Here is a 17122-nt window from a genome sequence, read left to right on the forward strand (position 1 = left end):
TTGGGCAGGTGGAGGAGCTGGGTGGGCTGCAAGGCTCATGCAGCTGTCAAGCTCTGTGACTAGGGCAGTAACTAGAAGTGTGGCCCCCTGCTGGGCTGGGTTGACTGGGAGTAAATTGCTCCCAGATCAGCATCTACACATGTACTGCTGCACAGTAAATAACTCTGCAGTAGGATACCCTGCTGTGGACTTCATTAGTTTCCTGCAGCTTAACAACACTGCATGTGTAGATGCACCCACTATGAGTGACAGTGATACAGAAGCAGAATCCAGGGGAACAATCTGTCAAGGCATTGGGCTAACAATTCCTGAATTAGCAGTCACAAATGATACTGCAAGTGAGTCAGAACAGATTCTAGCCACCCAGTATGCTAAAAACTAGGACTTTTATTTTTTCTGCAGTTAGTGGTGTGTGGCAAGTGTCTTGATGGACAGAATCATGGAAAAATAAGTCTGGAAGGGGTTTCAAGAGGTCATCCAGGCCAATCCTGCTCAGAGCAAGACCATCCCTATCTAAACCATTCCAGGCAAATATTTGTCTAACCTGAAGTTATAAAGTTCAATGATGGAGTTTCTAGCTCTGCTCTAGTGTTCAACTACTCTCATGGTTAGGAAATTCTCATGGGTGAGGCTTGACTAGTGCTGAACCGAGCGGAAGAATCACTTCCCATGACTTGCACATAATGCTCCTGTTAATATATCCAAGTCTGCGATTAGCTTCTTGTTTTTTTAAAGCAACCATACTACATTGCTAACTCATTCGGTATGAGACAACTACTCCCTGGCCCCTTCTCTGCAGTGCTGCAGCCAACCCAAACCACTCCATACTTTGTATTTGTGTATCTGATGTTCTCTCCTAAGCCTAATACTTTGCACTTTTTCTTATTGAACTGTCAACCAATGTATTTCATTTTTCTAATTTAAAATCAAGGTCACTTTGACTTTTCCTGCTGCCCTCTGAAGTACCTCCTACTCCACCCAGTTGGTGCTACATACAAATTTAGTAAGTATACATTTAGTCCTAGGTTCCAAATCATTAAGGAAGATTTTGAGTGGTATGGACCCAAGACAGACCTTTGAGAAACCTCTCTTGATACCTCCTCCCAGCAAGACACTGAGCTGTTGATAACTACTCTGAGCACAATTACCCAACCAATTATGCACATGCATTCAATTAAATGACACTAGACTAGGAAACGCCATGATTGATAAGATGGGAACCAACCAGACTTTAGGTTACAGTCCTCACAAATAATCAAATGAGTAACTAGTGTGGGAGTAGGGTGAGGAGGTGAGAGGGAGAGGGGTACAGATATACATACTGTCCATCTCGTTGCTTTTCTTGGAGAAGTACTAAATTTGTATATTTGCCAGTGCTGCAATGAACTGAACCCTCTTTAGGTATTTGGATGCAAGCCCGCTGGCTGTTCGAGAGAAAGATGGGTTACAGCAGACATTTTCTTTCCTTAGCCTACACTTAGTAACAAATGGGCTTCTCTTCTAGCAGCATCAACTATGAAGACGACAGTAGTTTTCGATTAACGTTATTAACCACATGTAAGAGAGTAACAGCAAGTGAATCAGCCATCAAGAGAAAGGTTCAACACTTAGGGCCTGACCTCACTCAAAAAATTTAAACTCCAGTTAATCAACTGGGAATTAATTTGAGTCATCTCATTTATACACACCAGTCTGGATATTCCAGACATACCTGTGGTTTACCCATAGTTCGCCTGAAGCCTATGGTATAGGTATACCTGCTTAATTAGCAACTGCAAGGCAAATCTGATGCAAGTGCATTCCAAAGCAACTCTAAAATTCTGGGGACTGAATAAGGGCCTGGTTTACATAGACTGACCCACCCCCTGGGGACAAAGTCCATCTAAGGGACAGACTGTGACAGCCCTCCTCTCTTGGGTAGAAGTAGAAGGACCACCTAGAGAGCCAGGCCAAGCCAGAAAGCCAGCAATACTGGCAAAGATGAATCACTGCAAAATATCACTACAGCAGCTATCACTTGGGGACTGGTATACAATGCTCAAAACTAAAGTCAAATCTGCAGCACTCCTGAGGGAAGATGGCAACAGCAACATCAACTGTCCTCACAAGGGAAGAATCTACTTAGGATTCAACAGTCTTTATATATAAAAAAATACAGGTCAGAACTTCCAACCCCAGCAAGGATGAAATTTGGGTCTCTGTGCAATTATTCTGGCAAAGTCCTATCTCAATCACGTTATTAACTATCACTGTGTTAGTAACTCGTACGCCTTTAATTTTATAGGTATTGAATCGGTTAACTGCTATATTTCTGTTCAGGAGCAGGCATGGAGACTTGAGTGGACATAAAATGGTTTGAGCAGTTCTCTGTCCCTAGTCATGGAAGATATTGAGCATATACACAACAGCTTGCCTGACCCATCTTTCTTCTCAACAGGGAGAGTCTGCTCCTCATGCATATGTGAATCTTAACTGATTTGTTTCCTATGACTGAGGTCTAGAGTTAAGGACTTCTTTCCTAAAGCAGCCACTTTTTTGGATACCAATTTAAGAACTCTCATAAGCCAAAGCAGAGGGGACTGCAATGGGAGCTTAATGACAACGAGACATCTTCAGCTTCCTTTGTCCAGCCTGTTAATGTTCTACTATTAGACACCAGCTGGGGAAAACATTAAAGTCAAATCTTACAAAACTGTCACAAAACTTTTCCAGCCTGGGCACAAGATATATTCATCTGCCTTGCAATAATGATGATTTTAGGAGTATAAAACACGAAGTTTACTTATATGACCAAAAAAAGCTATGAACCATGGGAACATGAGTGAAAAGAAAGGCTGAGTGCTGTGTACATGCCTTTTATAATGTAGAGTTTTCCTGTACACTCAAAAGTAACCTCCACTTTGTTCCCTCTTTGCCTGAAGCTGGATTACGTTAAAATTCACCTTTTGTTCATTCGCACGTTGGCTAAAGTCCTACATTTCCAATGACTTGAAGATATTTTAAACAGATATTTAGTTTCATTAGAACTTTTCAAAAAAGAGCTGCTCTAGTGTCATTTTAATTTGATGTTTGGAACCAAGACTTCCAGATGCAAAAACACAAGCTCTGTAAGTGCTAGCAAAATAGCTTCTGAGCTATATCAACTAAGGAGAAGAAAACAGTATCTTTTTTTAAACTTACCTATGAATGAGATTGGTCAGTGGCTCAATCAGCTTTTTTCCCAATCTAGGTTCTAATGGAGTAAGAGCACCAAACTATTTGGAGATCAAAACAAGAAGGGAAAATTAAGTTGCCAGGGCATTTGCAGTAGAGTAAGACAGGAGCTATTATACTTTGTGTTGTAACTGATAAGAAATCTACATTAAGGAAGATGCGTTTCCCATTGGCTCTCATCTTCCCTCCCATTATAAAAACGTCTGCTTCTCATCCTTTTATTCAGATGTACATGTAATTATGCCTCCAAGTGATAGCTTTATTTTCACACCCACACTGCCGTTAATTAGAATGCAGCCCTGAAAACACAGAAGAACTAGGATACTTGCCAATTTTATAATTTTAATGAGGACCCAATTATTGGTTGATGATGTCATCAACTTAAAAAAGAGCGGAGCGAGGGAAAGGTAATTCTTGGGATTGCGTCTGGCCAGCTCACAAATAACATTTACTGCAGCAGACTGCACACCTGGGAAACAGAAGTAGGAGAGAAGGAGATCCAATCAGTAAACTGATTGCCATTTGCTTTCCAGACTCAGCCCCCCCAAACAAGAACAGTTTTACACTAGTATGGGGCTGTGCTTACTGCTTTGCCTCACTGAGCTTCTGTATTTTAAGATGGATCTGTAACAGATGTTTTAAAGCCGGAAAAAATGGTACAAACTTGTTTATGACAGACAGGTGTCTGGTTTTTTGCTTGGTTCCTACTTTAGAAGTACCAGGAACATAATTCCCCATCTTCCCTGGTTTGAGGATTTATTGGAGTGGAAGGAGAAAGAAAGATGCTGCACCATTAGTACTCCCACCTAAAAGCTCCAATAAAGCCTTCCTTTCTCTAGAGTGTTTCTTATTCATTTAAAATTAAAACATTAGCTGTAAAACAGTCCAACTAAAAACCTTTCCTTCTCAGTTGCTCAAATCTCACTTGCCTGTTTCTTAACTCATACTCTTTGCAGTTTTCTAATGCAAGACACAAATAAACATATTTTTAAAAAGCCTCATAATAAAGCATTATGGCAGATTTTTCCTCTCTTTGGATGTTACTTTTAACATTACTAGCACCTTTCTTACATCTCATTGTAAGGTGGGTTTTATATAGTTTGTCAAACAAGTTACTGAATTTGGTTTCACTCTCTTTCTAACTAAACTTTATTGATATTTGCTGGTTTGCACACAAGGTTGAACATTTTAAATAGACAAACTGCATTTTAATTCAGCAAGGAAAGATAGACATCCTAACTGTGTTTTGGAAAGACTATAGGAAAATTAATATTTATGGCCAGCAACTGCAAGTTTTCCCTTCCACAGCTTTTAAGCTGCACTATAGGTGACACAATAAGGATGAATTCAAGAGGCAGCTTAGGTCTCAAAATTTAGAATTAAATATACAAAAAGAGGTTTCTGTTGAGCTATGTGAATTTTTTTTAACTATATTTTATCCCTCAAAATAGCAACCCAATCACTACAATTTTGTGCTAGCTAATAAGTATCAAAAATGTAAATTTTTCAGAGTCTTTTCATTAACCAAGCAAATAAATGATAGAGCATAACACTCAGCAAGTATAAATACTTTTTCTGCATTAAGAGTAAATCCACTATTTCAGTTTCAGTAATTTTGGCTTGGTTCAAAAACAATCAGCTCTGCAGTCACCATCCTTTACTTCCTATAAACTGACATGAACCAACAACATACATGTTCCTTTTAAACAATTTTAAACAAAAAGAATTTATTGAAATTTACCAACCAGGATCTGGATCCTCCAGTTTCTCTTTAAGGCGAGGGAATGCAGGACGGAGGGACTCTGGGTATTTCAAAAACACTTTGTACATGATTAACACTGCCTTCTTCCTGATATAAGGCTTCGTGTGAGACATCTGTTGGAGAAGCAATTGCGATCAGTCTCCTAACGTTCATATTTCCACATGTTCCTTCTGTGGTTGATGTTTTCACATCAACACCTACAAAACTTGGTTCTGCAGGGCCTCTTTCTGCAAGCTGCTTTTAAGGCTTTTACCATTTATTGTCACACAAGTTCAAAACAAATAATGAAAGCAGTCCCTTTAAGCTGATCAAGGAGATGCAGTTTACAGGAGACCAGTATTCAAGGATCAACAACAAAACTCCCCACTCTGAATGTATGGTGAAGGTCTGCCTCTAGGTTGTCATTTACCTTGTAGAATATGAAGACTTCAATTACTATCTTTCAGTCAAGCACACTGCATCAATTAGTGACCGCAGTGAAATGACTGAGAACAGGGGAATAAAATAACCCAGAGAAAAATCTGGTTAAATCGACATCTTCATTAAATACATGGATAACATCTTCACCATTCACAACATAGATGAACATCTTGCGGGGGTCGTTTGACCCCAGTATTCTTTCCTGCCATGGCAGGGGATCGGACTAGATGATCTGCTCAGGTCCCTTCCGACCCTACAAACTATGAAACTATTAAGTTGATAATATTTAAAAGACGTATAAAAGCCAAAATTCACTTATATGTTTTACTTTACCCTATATGACTAGTTTGGGTCAGAACATAATTGCATCTTGGTTCTGCACACCCATCTAAATCATCTAAGTGCCTACAAGACTTCAAACGGCACACACTATAAGAGGAGAAAAGTACCAAAAAATCTCCATTTATGTCAGAGAACACATCCTGGAGCAGAAACATCATCTGTTAGATTCAAGACTGTTTTCCTCCTGAAAAACTAATCTGATCATTGTAAGGTGACAGAAGTGATGTGGAAAGCCATATTACCAGGTCCAACATAGTAATGTCAGCACATTTCATGCTTAACAAATTACGTCGTGTACTTGATTCAGATGGGAAGTAGTCCCATTTTGAAAATGTTTTAAACTGAACTCAGAAAGCACAATTAGTTTGTTGATTTGGGACTTGGACTGCCAGAGATTTATGTAAATTATAGCAGTACAGCTCTCAAACATCAGAAGTATTAAAATGAAAATTACGACTGTTTCAGGCATTGTAGTCCTACATTCTATTGGGAACAGTAAATTTATAAAACAGCTTAAAACACAGTCTAGGCCTCAAGAAATAGGGAGCTAGTTTGTCTCAACTCACCAGAGTCATGATGTCATTTGCCAAGTCCCTGGCAAGATCTGGAGTAACAAAACAGGACAAGCCAGTCAGTGCAACTCCAGTATCATACTGGTTAGGGCTACTCAGATCCTAAAAAAGGAGAGAGAGGCTCAAAAACTTCTGATTTATTCAAAGGTAATTTAGGATTAAGAGGTATGAACATCTAAAATAGGGCACTTGTATTCATTTAAAAACATACCAACCAAGAGTTTCATTTTACTGGGATATTTGTGCCAACTATTTACTCTATTGCAAAAATGTCACCCAAGCCCTCCTTGCTTCTCCCTTGAATCAAAATATAGTTAGCCACTAGTTTAAAACAGACTACAGTCTGCATAAACAACCAATGCAAAGAAGACTGAAATAAAAGTATTTAGAAATATCACACACTTGTGGCACTTCAGAAGTGGCATATGCCTCTGGAAAAATGGGAGTTTTCATGAATATTCAAGATCTTAAAAAGCAGAGATGAAATCTAGACTGTACTGAAATTACAACAGGGGTTTTAATCACTGACTTCACTGGGGAAGAGGCTTTGACTACTCTTCAAGGCTGTATCCTGCCTTAACCTTCCTGTGTGACTTGTGAATAAAGTCACAAAAGTTTTTGTTAAATACAGTTTTGTCTTCTCAGTAAAGACAAACTACCAACTAAGCTGTAGAAAACATTTTATCTAATTTTCTCTGTATTTTGTTTGAATTCAATGTCTATCATCTTCCAGATATTTCCAAGCTGTTAGACGGTTGTTTAATAATATAGTTCTGTCAATTTACTCCATACAAAGGTGATAAACACAAAACAATCTTGGAAAAAAGGCAGTATTGCAGGATCAACCTTTAATTACAGTAATTAGGGAACAGAAAGAGTTAATAAACATGGATAAAGTTTTGCTATATGAACTTGCAGGTTGAATGTTCAAGTTTTCCATGTCTAATGATGGTCTGGGTTTGAAGTGTCAAACGCACTTAAATCTTCAGGTCAGCATGACATTTGCATCTCATTTTACTACCCTTTTGCAGGTGGAAGAAAAAGATTAGGTTCTGTAATGAGAATAGGAAATCCACCTTTTGAATAAGTGAAAGCTCTAGAATTTGTTCTGAATTGAATGTGTTGTGGGAGGTGACGGTTCCTTCTTAAGTACATAGCTGCTAGGTCAATGAAGCATGCAAGAGCCTAAAGAAAGATGCTTTTAGTGCCCAAGCATCCAAGGAAAAAAAAAAAAAAAAAGTAACAGCCTGATAACGTAAGCTGTCATTATATTTAAAAATACAGTAGAGTTTCTACAGCAAATAACTTAAATGTCTCGCTATTAAAAAGGAAGCATTTGCCAGACCTGAGCATAGTTTCAAATAAAATAAAAAGGCAAGAGCCCTGGGTTTGTAAATTAGAGATTTAATACAACCATACTTTGTAGATTTTCTGAAGCAAGTAAAAGCCATGTTCAGCCATTTATATGACATAGCGCAGTGTAGATTAGGACCTGATCAATTTGCCCAATCACTTAAAATAATCAGCCATTTTAAAAGTATATTAAAAAGTAAAAGTAGCATTGGTTTAAGTTTTCGGCAGGTAGATAAGGAAACATGGAACTGCATTAACCAGGAAAGGAATGCGAGTGACAAAATTTAGTGCTGTATCAACTGAAAGATAACAGAACAAACTTGAATAGATGAGTACAAAAAAGTAACTGATGCACATGGCTGCTTTTTCACTTGAAAAAAAAGCAAGTAATTACGCAAGTGACAGTCAAAAATTTGATCTGATAGTACTGGAAGAAACACAAATCCAAAGAGCAGATTTATTGTAGTCAGGGTCCTCACCCAAATTCCTTCCCTGTACTAAGACATTCCAACTACTCAGCAATCTTGTGACACTGTCTGAGATTGGTATTGTTGCAAAAACTTGTGGCCTTCAGCAGTCCAAAGGCTGAGCATAGCAAAGGCAAATAGCTGGACAAAAACAGCAGCAAAATCTTTGGAGAGCAGCAGTCAAGTTTTTTGATTGCAGACTTTGGTATCAAACTGGACTAGGCTCATAAAGAACTCAGGTTCTGTGTTAGCCTAGAGACATGGAGATAATTTAAATACGTTAGAGAAACAGAAAGAAATTCAGACTGAAGTAGCAGCTTACCTTGCGGATCTGATTGGTTGTCAGCATAATTACATCAGTCCCTTCATGAAAGCACTGAGAGGCAGCTAGGTAACCGATTCTCTACACAGAGAAGAAAAGCAGAGGGAAGTGAGTCATGTATGCACATCAGCTTTCCACAGTGTCTTCAGATGATCTAGTGGTAGCTCTGATAATACACTAATACAAAAAGGATGAATAATTATGCCAACAGAATGTTCATCTACCAAGGAATGAAACAACCTACTTGAGACAGTACTTAGCCCTTGCACCAACTCCTTGTTTGGTCTTGAACAAGTGGCTTTACTATGTACAAAAAGGATGCAATACTTAGCTCCTTCCAAAGAGTCTTAAAGCCACTGATACAATAAACTAAAATGACAATTAGTGCCAACCTCACTAGAAGGACCAACAGTTTAATGGGACAAGGAGACTGATGCCCCCCCTTCCCCACAAAGGAAGAAAAGGCTTATCAAGGGGGTAGAAAATATTGCATTTTTGTGGAATGACAACAGAACATTTTAGGGCTGCCAGAATTCATGAGCATTTACAAACAGTAAACTGATTCTTAGGGAAAGGTCCCCTTAGCTACTCAGTTATACAGCAAATTATATTTAGATCTTGCCTCATGCCAGACAGAATGATAGGGGCTTTTGGGAGCAGGGGACCTATGTTCTGGACTCTCAGGCATTAACTTCTAACCAAAACTAGAGGCCTCTCACTGTTTTCTCAAGATGCCCAATCCCCCTTCAAAGCATCCATGACACAGGGTATGGACACACACCCAAAGAAAACAATCCAAAACCAAAACCAAAACACAACAGCAGAGAAGAAGCTAGCAGCAGCCTTTAAAAAAACCCCCACACTTGGTTGCAATAAAACAAGAACAGACCCTGCATAAGTGGTAGAAAGTAATGCTGATAGGTCCTGGATGACTTGTGCAATCAAATGTAGGATTTACCATTTAAAGTTATCCTATCTATATACAGCTGTCAGGACATCCATAACAGAGCAACAGAAACAGCTTGGCTTTAATAGTCTTCAATTCACAGCCAACTTACTTTAAATGTAAACTTTGATGCACTCATCACTTCAATTATATTGAAAGCAGCCCAACTGATGTCATAGCCCAGCATCTGTAACTGTTAGAAAAGAAGGCAAAGCATCATTCTTTCAAAAAGCAAGACCCAATACTACCAGGAAATGAAATGAAACCTGAAAATACAGTATTGTAGAAATGAGAAGTCATAACTAATTTCATCTTCTCCCATCCCCAGAAAATGAAAAAGGCCTAAAGTTCCAAGGCAAAATCCCTTTTAAATCGAGCAAGTTCAAGAGTGTTAAAGCAGTTTCAGGTGCTATATTTGCTACTTTGTGCTTTTTAACCATTCTTTTCCCAAAAATATATCCCCTCCTCCAAAACTGCCTGAAATGGCTGTACAGAAAACATTTAAAGTAGAAAGGACTGTTAAACAGTCAAAAAAGATCCATCTAACATTTCAGGTACAGCTACCTTCAGGGCTGCAAGAAACTACAGTAGGTAAATATTTTTCAGCAGGTATTTCAACTGATGTCTCAGGTGCTTTCAGAACATACTAGGATTAAATTATCATTAGCATTAGTAAAACTAAGTAAATAAAGATATAATTCAGGCAGGCAGTAGCTAGAAGTTAGCAAGGGAGTAAAATGAAAGGTACTGGTACATTTTGCCCAAGCAAGGCACCTACATAGGTAAGTTTGCAGACAGCATTCGCTTTCACTGCAATGTTATCCTGCTTCAGCTCCTGCTTGATCTCATCGATGCACTGGGAGATGTACTTTGCCTGAGGGAAAAGAAGTGACATCCTGTTATTCGGGACTATTTCATTTTGCATTCTTCCATTACTTTAGCAGAATCGTACCTTAACTTGTTTGCTTATTTGTAATCTGTAGCAAACTGGACAAACATTTACTTCTGGAAAAAATTATTAAACCAGTGGGGGCCAAACTTTTTGGCAGGTGTGCCATAAGGGGAGCCCCGCACTGAGTACCACTAATCCCCTTCCCAATCTGTTGCTCAGCTTCCTGCTCCTTGCTCGATTATCCCCAGCCAAGTTCCCCGCTTCCTCCCTTTTCTCTGCTGCACTGCACACGCTGAGGCTGAGTGTGTTACTTGTGGAGTTGCAGTGCATACTACTGGTTAGCCACCTTTCCATTAAACAAACCATTAAGCTAAAGATTACAATGAAAAATATGGTGAAATAGATCTAACAATGTTTCAATTCCTGCTAAGCCAGTCAGTTGCACCCAGAGCCAACCTGTTTTTAAAATGTGTTAAGCAAGAATGAAATGAAGGTTTTACATTTTTTTAATCCATCCATCCAGTTGGCTCCTCTTTCTCTTTACCCATTTATATTTATTCTACCACAAACACGCACATAGACTTTGATTTAAAAGTAGAACCCGTAGCTGGAGCAGTTTGTGCTATAATTTGGATATGTTACTCACATTCTTGCTTATACAAAGATAGGCTCTTACTGATTAAAGCTTAGGTTGTTTCTAATATTTAAAGCAGAAAGAACAATCTTCTTTAGAACATGACAGATGCACTACATTATTCACAACTGAAAATAAATTAACAGATTGAGAAACCTGGTCAGGAATAGCTGAATTACCTAATTTGAATATGTAATTCTGCCTGGATGTTTCTCTTACTATTGGGAGTAGCAACATTAGATATGGAAATCCAATACTCTGATGCTACTTAACATCTTTCCCCCCCAACACACATGCTTTTTTTAAAAAACAATGAATGACTGTATTATCTTGACTGTTTCTTGGCCTCTTAGGTTGTGCCAGAGCAATACTCATGCTACAAGTCATGGGATATAGCCATTAGACACTGAAGCACAGAAGTTTTCTTCTTTATTAAATGACAGAACAAGTAAAGATACACATTTGTAGCACAGGAACATTGCCACTGGCTCAACACCCTTCTCAACATAAGAAGAAATGAGAATCCAAACTTTATATTACAGGAAGAGAAAAAATGGAAGTTAGTTGCTTCTGATTCTAGTCAGCAATAAGCCTCACAGCTTTGCAGCTTAGGGGCAATGGCTACTGTACAATGAGAAGTTAGGGGAGAATGAAAATAAATTTAATCTCCCTCCCACACATCCCCATTGGGATGGGGGGGGGGGACAGCAATGTACAATACACTTCAGTAAAAGTGCCCTATACCTAAGCCAACTGTTTAAAACGCATGCAGTAATCTAAAATGCATTTCTCATCTTCCCAAAATATGCAGCAGTGCATCCCACTTCCCCCACCCGCTAGAACTTGGAACCCGTACCCTGCAGCTACTTCCTGCCACTGCCAACAGCACACAGCTCCAACCCTGACCCCAGCCTACCCCACACCCACTCCTGACTTGTCCTGGCCTAAGCAGACCAGCTGGAAGCAGCCCACACAGCCCCAGTGCAGCCCACCCCATGCCTGCTCTAGACTGCCTACCCATGCTGAGCAGCAAGGGAGGAGGAGTGCCCCCTCTCCCCCTCGCCACTACTAGGCCCTTCTTGCTGCACCTGCCCAGGCTGCCCTGCAGCTTCTCTGCCTCTCTCACTTCCTGGCCACTCAGTGGGGCGGCAGTGGTAGCAGTGCAGAGGAGCCATGGGGTAGCCCAAGCACAGGCTCCGGGTGGCTGCAGCAACAAGGGCCCAGCAGCAGTGAAGAGGAAGGGCTGTTTTTTCCCCATGCCGAGCAGCAGCTTCTGCCTGATCAGCACAGCTGCTGCTACTGCTCAACATGGGCGGGCGAGTCTGGTGGGCTGGGGTCAGGGCTGTGCACACAGGTTTTGCCTGGTCCAGAGCTGAGCTGGTCTGCTGGGCTGAGTCTGGAGTGGATGCAGGGTGGGCAGAGGTCGGGACTGGGCATGCGGGTCCCTGCCAGTACCATGGGGCTGGGGCCAGCGACGATGGCTCCCGCCACCTCCTCAGCTGCCTCAAAAGGGAAGTCTAGCTGTGAAGCTGCCTCAGCACAGCTGTGTGCCCAGAGGGCACCCGGATGCACTACGGGTCAGACAGGACTGAGGGACCCACCACAGGTTGGACAAAATCCCTTTGCGGGTCGTATTTTGCCTACCCCTGGTTTAGGTGGGCACTGAACCAGGTATACCAAGAGCAATCTATCTTGTTGCCCTCCTTGGCAGCCACCATCATTGTTTTAGAGATGCCAAAGGAAACATCTCCAACTGCTCTGTTTAATAGCTATTAAACAATCTACCATCTATGAATTTGTCATGGTGAATTAACTGTCTAAACCTGGCTATGCTATCTGCTTCTATAACCTCCCGTGGCACAGGTCCAGCAGTTTTATGCCTTGCACAAAAAAGTAAAAAAGAAAATCGCTGGAATGTGATTGTAACTAACTACAATTAAAGTAGTTTAAAAACAAGAATTTATTGCGCAACAGAGTATGATCTAAAAATGTGTTTTTTGCAAAAACTAGCATTTATGTAACCTGGTTTGTTTTTAAGATGCCCAGATACAAAAAGCTGGTTTTAAAGAGCTTTTCCCATGCTGTATTCTCAGGACAGGAGTGAAAAATTTGAAAGGGAACCTAATTAAGCAGAAACAAGAGCAATTTCATAGTCTAAATCAAGGGTTGCCAACTTGCAGCACAGGTGCTACAAGTGGCACAGACAACCTGTGTGTGTGGTATGCAGCAGATCAGGGAGGGGACAGGCAACACAGTGGCACACACAGCAAATCAGCAAGCCAGGCACGGAGCACAGGGAAGGAACCAGAAAATACAGCAACAAGGTGGGCAGAAAAGGATTGGGAGTGGTACTTGGGGAGGGTGCAGAGCTTATTTATTACACACCTATCAAAAAGTTTGCCCCTCACTGCTCTAAATCACATTCCCAAACTGTAGCCCAGACATCACTCCACGTACCTCATTAGTGTTTACAATTAAAAATTTGGTACAATTCATGCTGGCTGTGAGAAATGCTGAGGACTGCCACTGGTCTGAGGGTTCAAAAAGCTTACAGACTGATCTAAATAAATGCAAAATAGTCAACAGTATAAGAAAGATTAAAAATAAAATTGAAAGCCTAGCACTTGGCTTAGTTTTTTAAAAACAAGTGGCAGTCTCAGACTTTAATTCCCTTTACAGATAAAAGTAATACATTTTCATTTCCTTTTCTCTGCCAGGAGACCTTTTCACTCTTTGGAGACCCTGAAAAGTGAGGTCACTGTACTGCTATAATTTGCGCAAATAAGAATTTCTGCTATAAACAACGAACTCAGTTACAAGTGATTGGGGGGGGGAATACATAGTGCATTACTTTTAAGGACAGGACAAGAGTAACCAGTGGGATGTAGACATGAAATAATACATCTTTGTACTACAGCTGCAGTCAAAGGCATTGCAGAAGATATTGCTGTAACCTCATTTGGAATAGAGTACAATTCTGATCACTCATGCTCAAAATTCACTGACGCCAGAACAGGTACAGAGAAGGACTGCTAGGATGATCAGTTAGAGATGGAGTGCTTCTCTTAAAAGATTAAATTCAAAAAGCTTGGCTTATTTATCTTTTGCTTTGTGATGACACTATGATTATACTAGGACTATGAATCCCACGGAAGAAAAAGAACTATATACACTAAGAGATCTGATACAAGAACAAATGGATGTAAGCTGGCCCTGAATAAATTTAGGCTCATTTCCAACCATGAGAGCAGTCATGTATTGGAACAGCTTTGTGATAGAAAAAGCAAAGACAAAAAAACCTTTGCTATTCTGGAGGATGGAGCTTCATCAATTTATGGAGAGGGTTATTTGATATGATTGCCTGTGACAGCAGGAGACTGGACTCTTCCAATACTATGAACTTTTCTGACCAGAGTCAGCACAGGAATTGAAACCAAAGTGATTTAGTACCTTATAAGTTAAATATCTTAAAATATCTGGGATAATATCAGAGCAAGCAAGGGGGAAGTCTGCAACATGCAGAGCCACTGTTGCTAAAGCAGAGAAGTCCCATGAAATGTGCAGTCTGCCATTTTTTAAAAGTTTCCCATTCCCATTAAATGTTTTAAAACCTAGAAAATTAAATTTCTCTCTGAAAACACAGGGACTATGTGCACCAGAGCAGCAGCTTAACTACACAGTGGGAGAGGGTGCATGGACGGTGGGTATGACAACATAACCAGGGCAAAAGCATTGGGAGCAACTTTTTGGGTGAGTGCATAACAGTGAGCACTGCCCCATGCCCCATCCGTGCCCAGGGGACAGAGATACCGCTACACCTCTGACAGAGAGACTCAACCATGCTTTAAAGAACAAATTTCAAATACAGCTTTTACCGTGGGAGGGTCCCTCCCCTTACTCCCCCACAGGAGTATTCAGGTACAATTTAAAGACTATAACAGTATTTTCTCACCTAGTGTTTTGATGTCACAGGCTGAAAGTTACAGCCTTGTTTGCCTTTACACACTGAACCTTCAGTATGAAAATGATTGCTTTGTGAAAATCTTCAGAATATGAAAGACTATACAGAAGACCCAAAATTCATCCCATTCAAAAAGGCTGGGGAAAAAAAACTACAATGCTAAGAGTTTCAACTAACAAAACTTCTGATATTAAAAACATACACTTGATAGTAGATGCTGAAAGAACCTCTTATACAATATGCAAATGATCTCTTAGCAATACATTGTACCTTGAATTAAATATTTTATGATCATGTAGCAGTGTGCTGGAACAGGTGTCACAGAATCCTTCACATGCATATCCTGTTCCCACATCTTGGCCAGAAACATCAGTACTACCTTTCAATGCCAGACCTATAATGCAGATTCTCATTTCTCATGCCAAGAAAACCTACCACCAACGTTCTATCAATCAACCTTATTAAAAAAATTACAAGCTTTTCATTTTAGACAACACACATCTTTCTTTCCACATCTCAGGAAGAAATATCCTTTAAATTATTTAGACTGGACCCCTATAATAGGCGAGGATTCCACCATATAATTATAGTGTCTCTGCTCCAAAGAGCTTATTGCAAAGCATCTTGCATTGCACAGAACTGTTGCAAGCTTCCCCCTTTCCCAACCTCCGTCTACTGGTTTATGCAGTTTTTTTTTAAAATCGAGGAAACAGTATGTTGGGTTTTTTTAGTTGGGAATGGGGATTACAAATACCTTGCAAAAGAGATTATTCCTGGAGCTCAAGATTTATCTGGGAATACAAATCAAGTCTCTTCTTTGCACATTCCATCTGCGGTTACAGATTTCATTGTTGCAAAACTACTTCAGCCTCTGTTGCACAACCACATCTAACAGCGAAAGGGTGGCATAAAACGGAAAACTACGAGTGGAGGAATGTATTCACTGCCATTAGTAGGTGTAAGCAGCCTTGCCTCTAACATAGTTTCCAAAGCTCTAAAACTGTCCATTAATACTGGGGTCAACCTACAGCCCATGGGCCAGATCCAGCCTGCCAAGCAGTTTCATCTAGCCTGTGAAGCCCAAACATCAGTAGTATTTTGGCAGCAGGGGGATTCTGCAGCATATGGCAGCACCCAGGCTGCATACATTATCAGTAGAGCTGGCCCACCTCAAACCAAGCTGCATTATTTTGACCTGCCACTCCATAAAGATTACCAACATCTCCATAAATACCACACTTAGTGTATTTCGCTACTTATTTACGCATACACAGATCACCAAAAAAGGCTGTTCATTACCGGAGGCATATATCAATCAATTGCCAAACCGTACAAGGCAATTAAACTGATCAATTCACCTTTAAATTTGCTGAACTGATTTAGGTATTCACCTTAATTAATAAAATGTCACAAACTCAAAATTAAAACAGCAAAACAAGGAAAAACACAGTATATGCAAACTTAAGACTCATGGTTGGGGAGAAAGACTTTTAATAAACTTTTGACTTTTAAGAACGAGTAGGATGATGCCTTGAACACAATGGGATTCATCAGTGTGGGAAGGGAGAGGGTGGAGAAAGAAAGCCAAGTTCTAGTACGCACCCAAAATTATGAACTAATTGGGATTATTTGCATGATTGAAATATTAACATGAAGGGGTATCACACTTGTTGATGTAGGGAAGAGAGGGAGGGGAAAGGTGTTGCAACATACATAAAGATCTATACATCTGTTCTGTGATCCAGAATGAAGTAGAAAGTAGATCGCTTGAAAGTGTCCAGGTTAAAGGTCAACTGGGAAAACAGCACAGCGGAAATGTCATCATGGTGATCTGTAGTAGGTGCACACCAATCAAGGAAGCAGGGAGTAAAGGAGGCTTTAAAAAACAAAAAACTCAACTAAAGAATCCAAACCACAGGACCTGGTGCACGGGTAACTAACTGCTACGTCTGCAAGCCAGGGGGTGGTTGACAGCAATACACAGACAACGGACAAGTTTTTGCACTACAGCACAGAAACCAAACGGGGCAGAGGGAGGCCCTTAACGTGTGGCTCCAGAATAGAAGGAATTAGTTGAAAAACCTGAAGGTGGACAGAATTTGAGAAAATAATGGTCATGCCAATGAAACACACAGGCCTACTCCTGTGTTATACAAAGCAATTTTAAATAGCCATATAGAAGGAAAAAAAAAACCAAAAAACAAACAAACCACATTTGATGATGAAATGGGCTACTGA

General features: G+C 40.2%; 1 protein-coding gene across 2 annotated transcripts in view; it reads right to left on the reverse strand.

Annotated features, from left to right (window-relative positions):
• AP3D1 (adaptor related protein complex 3 delta 1 subunit) overlaps positions 1-17122 on the reverse strand; it is a 73162-nt gene that overhangs the window by 35030 nt on the left and 21010 nt on the right. For both annotated transcript variants that reach the window (XR_002105041.1, XM_019557043.1), the window contains exons 2-8: positions 10176-10271; positions 9510-9590; positions 8452-8532; positions 6304-6411; positions 4959-5088; positions 3543-3682; positions 3181-3254 (exon numbers count right to left, since the gene is read on the reverse strand). Coding sequence is in view for 1 of the 2 variants with exons in the window: in XM_019557043.1 (XP_019412588.1) it covers positions 3181-3254; positions 3543-3682; positions 4959-5088; positions 6304-6411; positions 8452-8532; positions 9510-9590; positions 10176-10271 (710 nt within the window). In the remaining variant the exon portion in view is untranslated. The remainder of the gene's footprint in view (positions 1-3180; positions 3255-3542; positions 3683-4958; positions 5089-6303; positions 6412-8451; positions 8533-9509; positions 9591-10175; positions 10272-17122) is intronic.

Source organism: Crocodylus porosus, unplaced genomic scaffold (assembly GCF_001723895.1).
Source record: "Crocodylus porosus isolate Cpor-Errol unplaced genomic scaffold, CroPor_comp1, whole genome shotgun sequence".
Lineage (NCBI taxonomy): Eukaryota > Metazoa > Chordata > Crocodylia > Crocodylidae > Crocodylus > Crocodylus porosus.